General features: G+C 35.2%; 3 protein-coding genes across 4 annotated transcripts; all 3 read right to left on the reverse strand.

Annotated features, from left to right (window-relative positions):
* LOC9305881 (probable tRNA N6-adenosine threonylcarbamoyltransferase) lies at positions 1-1,947 on the reverse strand. 2 transcript variants are annotated; one of them, XM_002869764.2, is made up of 4 exons: positions 1,786-1,947; positions 898-1,477; positions 657-812; positions 1-561 (listed from the first exon to the last, which is right to left on the reverse strand). In XM_002869764.2, the coding sequence occupies exons 2-4, from the start codon at positions 1,453-1,455 to the stop codon at positions 214-216; spliced, it is 1,062 nt and encodes a 353-aa protein (XP_002869810.1). In that variant the 5' UTR covers positions 1,456-1,477; positions 1,786-1,947; the 3' UTR covers positions 1-213. The 2 variants fall into 2 exon arrangements, with proteins under 2 accessions (XP_002869810.1, XP_020873587.1); XM_021017928.1 differs by having other exon boundaries at positions 898-1,481.
* A 4,473-nt stretch (positions 1,948-6,420) lies between these two features.
* LOC9305882 (LOB domain-containing protein 32) lies at positions 6,421-7,139 on the reverse strand. The gene has a single exon (XM_002869765.2). The coding sequence runs from the start codon at positions 7,123-7,125 to the stop codon at positions 6,544-6,546; it is 582 nt and encodes a 193-aa protein (XP_002869811.1). The 5' UTR covers positions 7,126-7,139; the 3' UTR covers positions 6,421-6,543.
* Positions 7,140-8,779: 1,640 nt separating this feature from the next.
* LOC9305883 (geraniol 8-hydroxylase) lies at positions 8,780-10,823 on the reverse strand. The gene has a single exon (XM_002869766.2). It carries the CDS (start codon positions 10,654-10,656, stop codon positions 8,983-8,985), a length of 1,674 nt encoding a protein of 557 aa, XP_002869812.2. The 5' UTR covers positions 10,657-10,823; the 3' UTR covers positions 8,780-8,982.
* Positions 10,824-12,641: the final 1,818 nt, after the last annotated feature.

Here is a 12,641-nt window from a genome sequence, read left to right on the forward strand (position 1 = left end):
TAACACAAAAATATGAACTTTTACAAAGCTCACTTTGAAATTTGAAAATTTATTACACCCATCAAGAAATTATTCAAATCAAAAGAAAAAAATCATATAATTTTGACAAATGAAACACATTTAAATATCTTAACTACTTATCAAAAAAAAATTATGAGTAGAGAGAGATTCAATCTCAAATTGGATGAACAATGAACAAAAATGGGCACATAATCAATTAGCAGCAACGTTCTTGTCCCCAAGTACCAAAGCTTCTTTCTCTCGCCATACCGCATGAACCTCGTCTGTGCGAAATCGCTGTGTAAAGGTAGAGTCTTCGATCGGTGTTTCAATACCATTAACAAACGCGAGTAGACCCGTGTAGGCGATCATCGCTCCATTATCGATGCAGTAACGGTCATCCGTCGCAAACAACTTACCATCACGTTCAGAGCACATAGTCCTCATCATGTCCTGTAATCGCTCATTACAACCAACACCGCCAACAATCAAAACGTCTTTCTTGTCACAATGCGCCATCGCTCTTTCCGTGATCTCAACCAACATTGCAAACACCGTCTCCTGCAAGATTAACAAACATGAATTCATGATACTTCTCTTAACAGTCCAAAATTTGACAAAATATTCATCAATTAAGAACCAAGTGATAGCCTTACTTGAAGGGAATAACACAAGTCTGCTGGTGTGCACTCGTTATTCTTGAGCTTCTCCTCCGCGGTAGTTTCTATATAACTCAAGATTCCACTGAACGATACATCCATACCTTTAACAGCATACGGAAGATCAATAAAGTTTTCTCCTTTCTTAGCAAGCTAATAAAAACACCAAAAACCGTGTTAACATTGTTCTTGAATCTTTTAAGAATTCAAATTTACTTTACTTTCAAATGAAATTTACCTGTTCAATGTTATAACCAGGGCTTGGATCATTAGAAAGCTTCAACACTCTAGCAAACCGATCCAAACAATTACCAACAGCAATATCAATAGTCTCACCGAAAATCCGGTATCTACCTTCACTATAAGCAATCACCTGAGTGTTCCCACCACTCACATACAATACAACAGGATCATCAGCACCAGTAACTACTCTCCCCATCTCAATGTGAGCCACACAATGATTCACAGCAACAATCGGCTTTTTCCAAAGCTGCGACAATACCCTAACAACAATAGCTGAAACCTGCAATGGCGCTCCCATCCCAGGACCTTTCGTATAACAAAGGCAGTCGATTTCTTCAGGAGTAACTTGAGAAGTCTCTAAAGCTGATTTGACTAAAGGAAGAACATGGTCAAGATGGTGATGTGCAGTCTCTCTAGGAAGAAAACCGTGACCAGGCGGTGTTATATACGTATGCCGAGGATTCGCTAAGATTGTACCGTCTAATGTAACAATTCCAACACCAATCTTGTTAGCTGAACCCTCGAAACCAATGGCTATCATCTTCTTCTTCATTTCTTTGATTTAAAAACAGAAACTTTCTACACAGAGAACAACAAATTCAGGACTAGGTGAAGTAAAAACCCAAACTTTACTCTGAATCAATTCGAACTAACACTAATCACAACTTAGACGTCGAAGATAGTGAACAAAATGAATCCTTTCGTGGATTGGTATTGGTATTGAAAGAGACCCAACAAGAGATTCGTATAACCTAAGTTACGTTTCTGATAAAAGAGCCATAAACCCTAGAAAATTTATCAATCTAAACCCAGAAACCAATTCCATTGGAGACACAACACATTGAACCCATGTAGTTTTGTTTGAATTAAATCAAAAACTAACCTTGAAGCTGCGTGATGGTCGGAATCAGAAGTAGCTCACAAGCTCAAAGCAAAACGAAATTAGCCAAAGAGCATGAGAAGAAGAAGACGGCGGTGATAAAGTCGCCGGGAAGAGAAACGACGACGTTTGAGTTTCTAGGCTGTAATACGGCGTCGCCTTATGAGAAACAAATCAAAAGTCGTCTCAATTATTAGTTTTATATAAATGGGCCAAGCCCATTAACGCATATTTTATGGTGTAAAGAAAACCACGACGTTTGTATTCTCCAAACTCGTGTGTACAGTGAAACATAGACATGAGTAACCCAAGAAACATAAGTTCTAAATACCATATGAATTTTTTCTTACCCAAAAAGCGGTCAAAGAGATGACAACTAGAGTAGTCCTGGGCATAATAACCGGAACCGAATACCCGAACCGAACCGAACCGAAATTTTGCAATTCGGTTCGGGTATTTGGATTCAGTTATAACCGATCGGTTCTCCATATAGAAATAATTCGGGTCTGTCTTCGGTTCGGGTAAAAACCGAGAACCGAATGGTTACTTTCTTGACCCGAAATTAATACCCGATTATAACTAATCTACTCTAATTACACCCCAGATATTAACCTATACCATCGGTTCTTCCCCTTTCCCGACAAATACCTAAGTCCTCTTCTCTTAAAAAAACCTAAGTCGCTAATCGATATTCAATCTGGAATCTTCATCGAGAAATCGATCCGCCGTAAGTCTTCTCTCCTCCGATTCGTCTGTTCTTCTCTATTTGATTGTTGTTTGATTAGGGTTTTGTCGATTAGATAATCTCTAACTCTCTACTCTCTACTCTCTACTTCTCGATTGTGTTTTTTGATGATTTTAGTGTTTTAGGGTTTTGTTGATTATGTATTTCGTTTTCAATTGTTGATTACTGTATTTCGTTTTCAATTTACTCTCTACTGCTCGATTTGATTTTTATTTTCGTTTTGACTCTTCTTATTAGATGGGTTCATCATCACTTCCAGAAGAAGATGTTGATTTGGATACGAATGCTGAAACTCAAGATACAGAAGATGATTCGAGGATTCCTGAGAATCGAAAGAAAAGAAAAGAATCAAAAGAAGCTTCAGGAAAAAGTTCTAAGGGTAAGGGCAAAGCAAAGAGCAAAGAAGAAAGAGAAAGGTCGTATGTGTGGGAGCATTTTACCAGATTGAAGGATAATATTAACAAATGCTCATGTCACTATTGTGGGAAGACACTCGCCTGTCCTACAACATCATGGACTTCAAATCTGCAGAAGCATCTGACTTTTGCGTGCAAGCAATTCAAAGTTTGGCAAGACAGTGAAATGCAGAAGATTCTGAATCCAGATGGTAGTCATCTAATGGCTGGTAAGGTTTCAATTGAAGTGGTTAGAGAAGCAACAAATGAAATACTTGTATTAGGACAGATGCCACTTTCATTCATTGAAAGTATAGCTTGGAGACATTTCACTACCAAATGCAACTTGTACAAGCCAGTTTCTAGAAGAACTGCAACAAGAGACATCTATGAGATGTTTGTGAAGCGGAAAGAAGAAATGAGGAAATGGATGCGTGCAACTAAGCAGCGGGTCTCTCTCACTACTGATATATGGACAGCTCACGTAACTGGTGCAAGTTATATGGTAATAACTTGCCATTTTGTTGATACAAATTGGCATTTAAGAAAGCTGATCATAGAGTTTAAGTATGTGGCAGATCATAAAGGGGCAACAATTGCAGCTGTTTTGAGTTCTTTCTTGGATGAATGGGGTATAGAGAAGATCTTCACTATCACTGTTGATAATGCAACAGCCAATACTTCTGCACTTCAGAAATTTGAAAGAGCCTTCAGGGCAAAGAATGGGAATAATGCATTCATATTAGATGCTGAGATGATGCATATGAGGTGTTCAGCTCACATCATCAATTTGATAGTCAAAGATGGATTGCATGAGATCAATTCCCATGTGGAAGCAGTTCGGAATGCAGTGACTTTTGTGAGATCTTCTACAAAGAGATTGATCTCATTTGATCAAAGGGTTGATGCATCTAATCTGAGTAGAGGAAGCTTGCCTCTAGATGTCGAAACCAGGTGGAATTCAACCTATTTGATGCTCATAAAAGCGCAAAGATTCAGAGAAGCTTTTGATCGGATGGAAGCTGAAGATAAGATCTACAACAACTACTTCTTAGAGATGGAAAAAGGCAAGAAAAGGGTTGGTCCTCCTACTTATTTGGATTGGGTGGAGATAGAGAGAATGGTAAAGTTTCTGAACTTCTTTTATACTGCTACTTTAATTGTCTCTGCTTCTACATCGGTTAACTCATACAAGTGTTATGGAGAGATAGTTACAATAGAGAAGAATATGATACTATTGAGTCAGAGCAATGATCCGGAAATGAGGACTAGGGCTAAGGACATGAAAGAGAAGTTTGATAAGTATTGGGAGGGTTTTAAAAACATCAATAAGCTTTTGATTGTGGCTACTGTCTTTGATCCGACAAAGAAAATGCAATTTGCTCAGCTTTGCTTTGATAAGGTCTATGGGAAATATAGTGTAGATTCTAAAGAGATGTATGATTCTACATATTCTGTGTTGACTAGTCTTTTTAAGGAGTATAGTAGCATGTTTCCCAAAGTCTCTACTGATGCATCATCGTCTAATACTGTTGGGAGCAATTCTGCTAGTGCTAGCCATGAACAAGCTACTGGATATGCTGAAGAGGAGTTAGAAAATACAGATGCTTCTCTTGGTGGTGGATTTGAAAGAATGCAGTGTGTTTATGATGAGATGGTTGATGAGTTAGGAGTTCATGATGCACATGACGAATTAGACATGTATTTGAAAGAAAAGGCTGAGCATCCAAAGAGTAATATGTTTGGTGATGAGTATGATGTCATGGATTGGTGGAGGCGCAATTCTGGTAAGTTCCCTATATTATCAGAAATAGCAAGAGATGTTTTTGCTATGCAAGTGTCATCAGTCGCATCAGAATCTGCCTTTAGTACAAGTGGACGCATGCTGGAACCAAGTAGGAGTTGTCTTAGTCATTACACCATTGAGGTTTTGATGTGCACAGACCAATGGATGAAGTCAGAGATGAAGTTAAAGGAGCAAGCTGCTATGACTCTGTCTTATATATATGCTGACTTTGTGACACAAGATGAGCTGGAGAAAGGTTGGTTTTACTTTATTTCTCAATTATACTTGTAGCATTGTATGCTTTTACCTACTGAAATTGTGTTCTCTAAATGATTTTCAGAGTTTGGAGCATTAGGAGTAAACGAGTAGCTCTACAAGACTCATACTCGGCTTTTGGGTAATAATCTAAACTGTTTTTTCTCTGTCTGAACTGTTTTTGGTATTGATGAATCTTCTTTTCAATGTAACAGGAACATGATGTCTTTCTGATGCTTGTAGACTGTAGTTGTATGTTTCTGGTAACTTTAACAACAATTGAAATGTTTGTGTTTTGTTCTCTTTTGAATTTAGACAATTAATCAGCTTATGTTTGCTTTTTGTTTGGTTTCAATTTAGACAATGCATCAGTTTATCTATATGTCTGTCTTTGGTTTCATAATTTAGACAAATTGAGTTATTTTTGCATAAGTATAATCAGGTTTTGTATGTTTGGTTATTTTTGGTTACTTTTGGTTATTTTTGGTTACTAATTACCCGAATTATACCCGAACCCGAAAATAATCGAAACTTTTCGGGTATTCAACGGTTCTTAAATTTAATAGAGGACCCGACCCGAACCCAATTAGAACCGAACCGAACCCGAACCGATAATTTATAATAACCGAATGGGTCTCGACCCCCTACCCGAATAGACCCGATACCCGAAAAAAAAGAACCGAACCCGAACGGATACCCGAATGCCCAGCCCTAAACTAGACGTTTAAAGTTGGTTTGGAGTTGAAAATACCATAAGAATTTAATAGGGATTTCCATGAAAGAAAATTTCGTCGAAGGATTTGTTTATTGTTTATTACCTTTATTTTAAATTATTAATTTTTATTTTTGTCTAAATTTTAATCTGGAATAATTTATTTTTAATATATATTAATTAATATGACCATCCTTGATAAATAGAGTGAACTCATTGAATGGCGAACTAATTAAAAAATCATAGTTTGTATATTGACATCTCTACTCGATGACCTTTTATAGGATATTATTGATATTATAAATTACGTATTTGTATTTGTGATATAAATATATATACTAATTAATATAATTATCCACAATAAAATAGAATTAATTCACTGATTACTGAACAAATTAAGAATTACTAGTTTGTACATCTATACTTGATAAATTTTATACAGATTACCAATTTTATAGATCACATATTTGTATTTGTAATATAAGTATCTATACAAATCTAACCTTACTCATTTAAGACTTATTCACATGTTTTTTTCTTAAAACAATTATTTTTCTATTATTATCAAAGAACAAATCTAGGTTTGGATCGATTAAAACGATTTTTATATGTATTTTTGGTTATTGATGTCTAATCCAAATAAAATAAAACATTATATGAGAATAGATCAAACAACACATATATCCATTAAAAGAACTACATAGATTTATGACAAAATGGTAATAAATAAAGGAAAAGACACAAAGTTATTATGAGACTAGAATTAGAAGGAAAACACACACAAAATACATTATTAAAATTATTGTTGGCTTTGATTTTTAGGTAACGGAGATATCTGGTTTTTAGGTATTGGAGGAACTCTTGAGTATCACTGACTAGCAGATGTTGATGCGCCATCAGCTCCATGACCATGACCATCATCCATCTTTTGATCTTCTCTCTTCCAAAATATGTTACTCATTATCATTTGCACATCAGCAGCTGTTTGGAGTTGCATAAGTTGATTCTTTTGAACATCGTTTAGACTCTTTATTTTTTCAATAAAGGAATCTGAAGAGCCTGGTGTAATGAGGAAATCATCTGGCATTGGAAGATCATAAAATTTTGGCACTTGATCGTGTCCCACATAGGTTTCGAGCTCATTCATTGCAGATTTAATATCTTGTTCAACATTATTGAGAATATTCTTGTAGTGTAAGATCATGCCATGACAACCAGAAATAGGGTCACGTCTACGAGCTTCAGCCGCATAACGCAAACAGTTGGCAGCAATCGCACGCTGTTCTGGGGATTCAAGATTATTGAGGATGTTGCGGACGTTCACGGCTCCAAAAACTTGATGAACATCATCGAATCTCGTATCGTCCGATGGAAAATGTGGTGCGGAGATGCACCCTGGAGCACAAGTTTCTTTCAAGATCTTGCAGACAGCACAACGTTTGGAAGCCATTCTTCTTGTTTTGTTTTCTCCTTTAACTTCTAAATTAAAAAAATTGTATGAGAATAAAATCATCAATAAAATTTTAAATATATGCACATTTGATATATATTAACAAAATATTAAAAATCTTTAATATATATATATATATATATAATTGTACATATTTAAATTATAAATCATAAACAAGACCATACAAAAAAAAATTCTCGGGAAAGATTTCATAGTCAAATCTACGTAAAATCATTTATTTTTATGTAGAAATGTATTGTATATAACATGGTGTAATAAAACGTGAGTGATACATATATAAAACTATTATCAATTAATGATAGATTAAAATATATATATATATATATAATTTATTTTATATATATATAAAATATATGTGAAAAACTATTATCAATTAATGATAGATTAAAAACTTCATTTTAATTAGTAGGTATACGGAGATCACAAAAAATACACGTGAAATTATATAAATAAGAAGTAGATAAACTGAAATCGTAGCATACCTTGATTAAAATGTAAAAGAGTCTATATCATAAAGAAATGAAAATGGAGTTAATGTGAGAGATGTCTATAATGACGAAAGTAATCGTAGTTTTATAGTCATGTCTTAAAACATGATTCAAAGTTTTCTATCACTGATTTTAGGTAAGATAACAATGTCCAATAAATATCGAAAGTTTGACTTATTTATTTGTAGATAGATAAGAGTAATTGTTTGACTATGGGCGATACATCTATTTTGGCAAGATAATATCATCTTTTATGGTGAATTAAAATTTTTTTTCAAATTGTCATACATTAATTATGTCAAGTTTTATTTCCTACTAACGTATTGTACTTTAATTTTAATTAGTTTCAAATAAGATATTTGTATTTTATTAGTTTTTCTATTGCACACAGATTTGATCATTTATCTTTTTAATTTTATTAGAGGAACAACAAAAATAAATGCAATTTTAGTTACATATCGATCAATGGAAGCGTGTTTAAATACAAACAACAGAAATCGAGATTTCATAAAACTTTATATATATTGCTAAACCAAACTTTATATATATTGCTAATAATATATATAAAGTTTAATTAAATAAATAATAATATAGTTTGTAAACTTTATATATATTGCTAAACCAAACTTTAGATATTTATTTTAGTAAATTTTTTTATTTATTTTAATTATAAATCTTTTGATATCGGGTTAAGAGTTTCTTTTCTATATCTTATCCAATGATTATGTTTTATATCATTTAACATGTTTTTAAGTGTGATTTATATCAACAATCAATAGTTTGTGGTGATTCATTCTACTTAATTGATATATATATCAAATATTCACAGTAAATTTTATAATATGTATTGTTTTAATTAATTAGTGTATCTTTTGTTACAGTGGATACAAATGCTACCACTGAGTTTCATTTATTAACATGGTATGGATTGTAATGATTCATCTGTTGCATCAGTTGGGCGAATGGTTGTATCCAATGGTTTTCAATCGATGCATCTCCTTCCAATTTCTTTTTAATTCAAACGAGTGTTAAACCATCCAAAATTTTTATAGTTATATATATGCATAATTTTTTGACCCAAGAATTTGAATCGAACTACCAAAATTGTAACTAGAGTACCATTCTGTAGGATATGGCATCGACTATTTGGATACCAAAATAAGGCATTATTATTGGAAATAAAACTTTATTATATTTAAATATAATCAGAAATGTGACTCGACAGACACACATCCCCTTTTACAAAACATCAAAACTCCAACCACAACATAAAGAAAAGTAAACTACAAACAAGAAAAATCAATTCAACTTCCTCAAAGGCTCAAACCAAACTTTCCTTCATCCTTACTTAAGCTGTGTAGAGTTTTGGATCAGACAACCTTGGAACAGGAATAGCCACAAGTGGAGACTTCAACTTAAGAACAAGACCAAACTTCTCTTCAACCTCAAACTTCTGTCCTTGAGGAGCTTTCCAATCAAAAGAGTGAAGAAGTGAAGCAATGTTGAACAGAACAAGTCTCTCAGCCATGTTAATCGCCGCACAAATCCTCCTTCCTGATCCAAAAGGCAAGTACTTGAAATCACCTCCATTGAAATCTAGCGAGTTCTCCAGAAACCTCTCTGGTTTAAACTCGTTTGGTTCATCCCAATGCTTAGGATCTCTATGAATCGCCCAAACGTTGATGAAAATCTTGGAATCTTTAGGCACAGTGTATCCCGCAACCACCGAGGTTTCGCTGTTTCTGTGAGGCACAAGAAGAGGAAGCGTAGGGTGAAGTCTAAGAGTCTCTTTCATAACCGCTTGTAGATAAGGAAGCTTAGGTAAATGTGATTCTTCAACGATGTTGTCTTCCCCAACAACTTGGTCAAGTTCTTGTCGGATCTTATTTAACACTTCCGGTCTGCTTACGATCTCCGCCATGGCGAATTCGGATGCGTTAACCGATGTGTCAACACCACCAAGAACCATATCCATGAGGAGAGACTTGACATGAGTCATGGACAGAGGAGCTTTCTCATCATCATCTTTAACTCTAAGCAAGTATTGTAAGAAATCTTCTTCTTCTTCGCTCTTCTTTCCCACCATCTTGACATGACTCTCCATTACTCTATCGAACAAGAGATCAAGCTTCTTCACATGGCCTTTCATCTGCTTAACCAATCCCTGGAAATCGAATCTTGAGAACAAAGGAAAGAAATCTGAGTAGTTTTGTATCCCTTCGATGTCGGAGATATCGGAGATTAGGGTTTTAAGCTCGTTTCCTAGGCTTGTTCTCTCGTCTCCTTCAACAGTCGCGCCCCACATCATTCTTGTCACGACGTTGAAAATGGAAAGAAAGATTTGTTCTCCGAGGTTGACTGGTGATCCGTCACGAGCCATTTCGGACATGTAGACAACGGTTTGTCTGGTTTCCTCGCGGCGAGTGGAGTAAGAAGCTTCGAGTGTGGGCGTAGTGAACATCTTCATGACGCAGAGCTTACGGAGTCTCCTCCAATGGGTGCCGTAAGGAGACCAGAGGATATCTTCTCCACCGTAAGTGTTGATCTTTCCAACTTCGGGAAGATCGTGGTTGGCGAAAGTGATGTCGTGGGTTTTGAGAACCTCGCGAGCCATATCCGGGGAAGAGACGACGATCGCGAGTTTGGAACCGAGGTGGATCTTCATAAGAGGGCCATGTTTTAGGGTTAGGGCTTGGAACTGCGTGTGGAGGATCTCAGAGTTTAGGAACGGGAGGTTTCCGACGATGGGAAGTGGCCAAGGTCCCGGAGGCAACGGTGGTCCGTTCTTGGATTTGGACTTCCCCTGTATCCAGAAGTAGCAAACAACGGCCAAGAGAGCGGCGACACCGAGCATCACGGAGCTATACGGTTCCTCCGTGTTGAGGATCTGCGAGAGAGAGAAGTTAGCCGACACCGTTTCCATCTTTGTCTTCAGAGAGAAAGATCTCACTTTGTTCTGTTTATTGGTTTGGAGGTTTTGTGTTGTGTGGTGGTGAAGATAGAACAAAGGGAGTGTGGACATATATATTGTAGGCTCAGGGAGAATTATTACACTATTTTATTATTTTTATTATATTATAAGATCAACTTATATGAAATTTCTCAGGTTCCTTCATATCCAAAACAAAAACTAGTGAAAGTTTTGAGACGGCGTTGAAAGTGGTAGTAGTTACAAAGACATGCAGAAAAAATAGCAAGAGTAATCATTTTATTACATAAATGAGATATTTGAGTAAAAACAGGTGACATTTTATCTTCTAAATCACAAAAAAAAAAAAAAAATTTGAAGTTCATAAGCTAAAGACAAATGATAGTAGAGCGTCGTAATGAAGGATTTGTTTAAAACTATATCTCTTATTTTGTACTAGTACCATATACTAACATAAATATGTGATAACATTATTGGACAAAAAAATAATATAATAAAACATGTAAAAATACAACGCCAATCTTGACCAAGTCGCCACCAGTGTTGAAATCTCATTCAATTATTAAAAGAGAGGAAATGAGACAAAATAAATTCAGAAGTAAGTGATGGACCATGAATCTAACGCAGCCGCGAAAAAAAAGTGTACTAACACATCACTCCACTTGTCGATATTCAAAACCTTATTATCCATTTTAATCAACAGTAGTCGTAATACGTTGAATTTGACTTATTTTATTGCATGTGCTGATTTTATACGTTTACTTTAGGTAATTTTTAAGTACGTTAAAAGAAAAAAAAACAAGACTTCAATATTTGCAACTCTTTTGTCCAAATATTTATTTTCTTATGTCGGTTGTTACTTGTGAAGACCGGCGGCTATAATCTACCGGATCTAGCTCAATTTCATTCCAACATAACAACTATTTTAAATTACAAAAGCAACTGATTCTAATTTTCTAATACAAGAACTACAAAACACCATTATGCAGCCAACTTTAGCAGAATTAATTTATTTTTTTTTTGGACAAAAAGCAGAATTAATTAGGGGTCGATATTTCAGTTAGTATGGTTCGAATTTGGTTTTGTTAGGTTCGAGTTTTTGCAAAATTCGCGTTTCATTAAAACTTGCTTAGTTTTTATTAGAGATCGGCTTGGTTGTGTTTTACTTGAAATAGTGTAGTTAGGTAGATGTGAGTGTTTAAGATTGAATGCATGAGTTAACAAAAATGCTGAAAAGGCTAAAAGGCTATTTACGAGCTCTCATAATGCCATGGCATTTTGGTTAGGTAAAGCTAAAGCCAAATTGTGAAATCTACATAATTACGAAAGTGCCACTTTGATATTTCTTTAAAGACTTTTCAAATCGTTGGAGTGGTGTAATTACTCTTGTGAAAGTTACGTGCGTGAGACCTTAACACGATTATGAGAGTGAGACCAAGAACACAAAGCTTTCGTGGACATATTCTGATCATTCATTACTTATTCTTCTCCTATTTAAAGTCTTTCTTTTGTATATATCTATTAACTTAGTGTATGACGGTTAGAGCATCATTAACGGTAGTTTTTTTTTTGTCGTTTAGATTTATTATTAATTGCAAATTATGAGAACTGTTATATAGACGATTCTACAACTGACAATTCCTTCCGACCCTTACTAGATCTACGATAGACTACACTTCCTTCTTTATGATCTTGATGAATACCTTCAATGATCCACGACCTGGCGACACTTCCTTCTCTGCGTAGAATCCTGGCGAACGGCTATAATTGTACATCGCTGGAGATCCCCTGCACATTTGCCTTCATTAATCTGCAAATTTGTTAATAAATCGCAATATCTGGGACTCGAACCCCAGACCTCTTGGTGTAGAAGCATTAATCAACCCTTAGTCAACCAATGGGGCAAGGGGGCTTCCACTAACGGTAGTTCCTTAACATAAATCTTAGAGATTATATAATTAAAATTAAATGGAAAATGAGAGTTAAACTTAAAAAACGTTCCTTAGTTAAGAAATGTTTATTCACCTAAGAGACGGACAAGTATCGTTCACAGAATGGGGCTTGGTAAAACCCGAGGA

Source organism: Arabidopsis lyrata, assembly GCF_000004255.2.
Source record: "Arabidopsis lyrata subsp. lyrata unplaced genomic scaffold ARALYscaffold_7, whole genome shotgun sequence".
Lineage (NCBI taxonomy): Eukaryota > Viridiplantae > Streptophyta > Magnoliopsida > Brassicales > Brassicaceae > Arabidopsis > Arabidopsis lyrata.

What these genes read in the sequence shown, in the direction of transcription:
- LOC9305881 (XM_002869764.2), bottom strand. Translation starts at nt 1,455, where the DNA reads ATGAAGAAGAAGATGATAGCCATTGGTTTCGAGGGTTCAGCTAACAAG. An exon ending in CTGGTTATAACATTGAACAG is followed by an intron (nt 813 to 897) that starts GTAAATTTCATT and finishes TGTTTTTATTAG; the next exon opens with CTTGCTAAGAAAGGAGAAAA. An exon ending in ACTTGTGTTATTCCCTTCAA is followed by an intron (nt 562 to 656) that starts GTAAGGCTATCA and finishes TTAATCTTGCAG; the next exon opens with GAGACGGTGTTTGCAATGTT.
- LOC9305882 (XM_002869765.2), bottom strand. Translation starts at nt 7,125, where the DNA reads ATGGCTTCCAAACGTTGTGCTGTCTGCAAGATCTTGAAAGAAACTTGT.
- LOC9305883 (XM_002869766.2), bottom strand. Translation starts at nt 10,656, where the DNA reads ATGTCCACACTCCCTTTGTTCTATCTTCACCACCACACAACACAAAAC.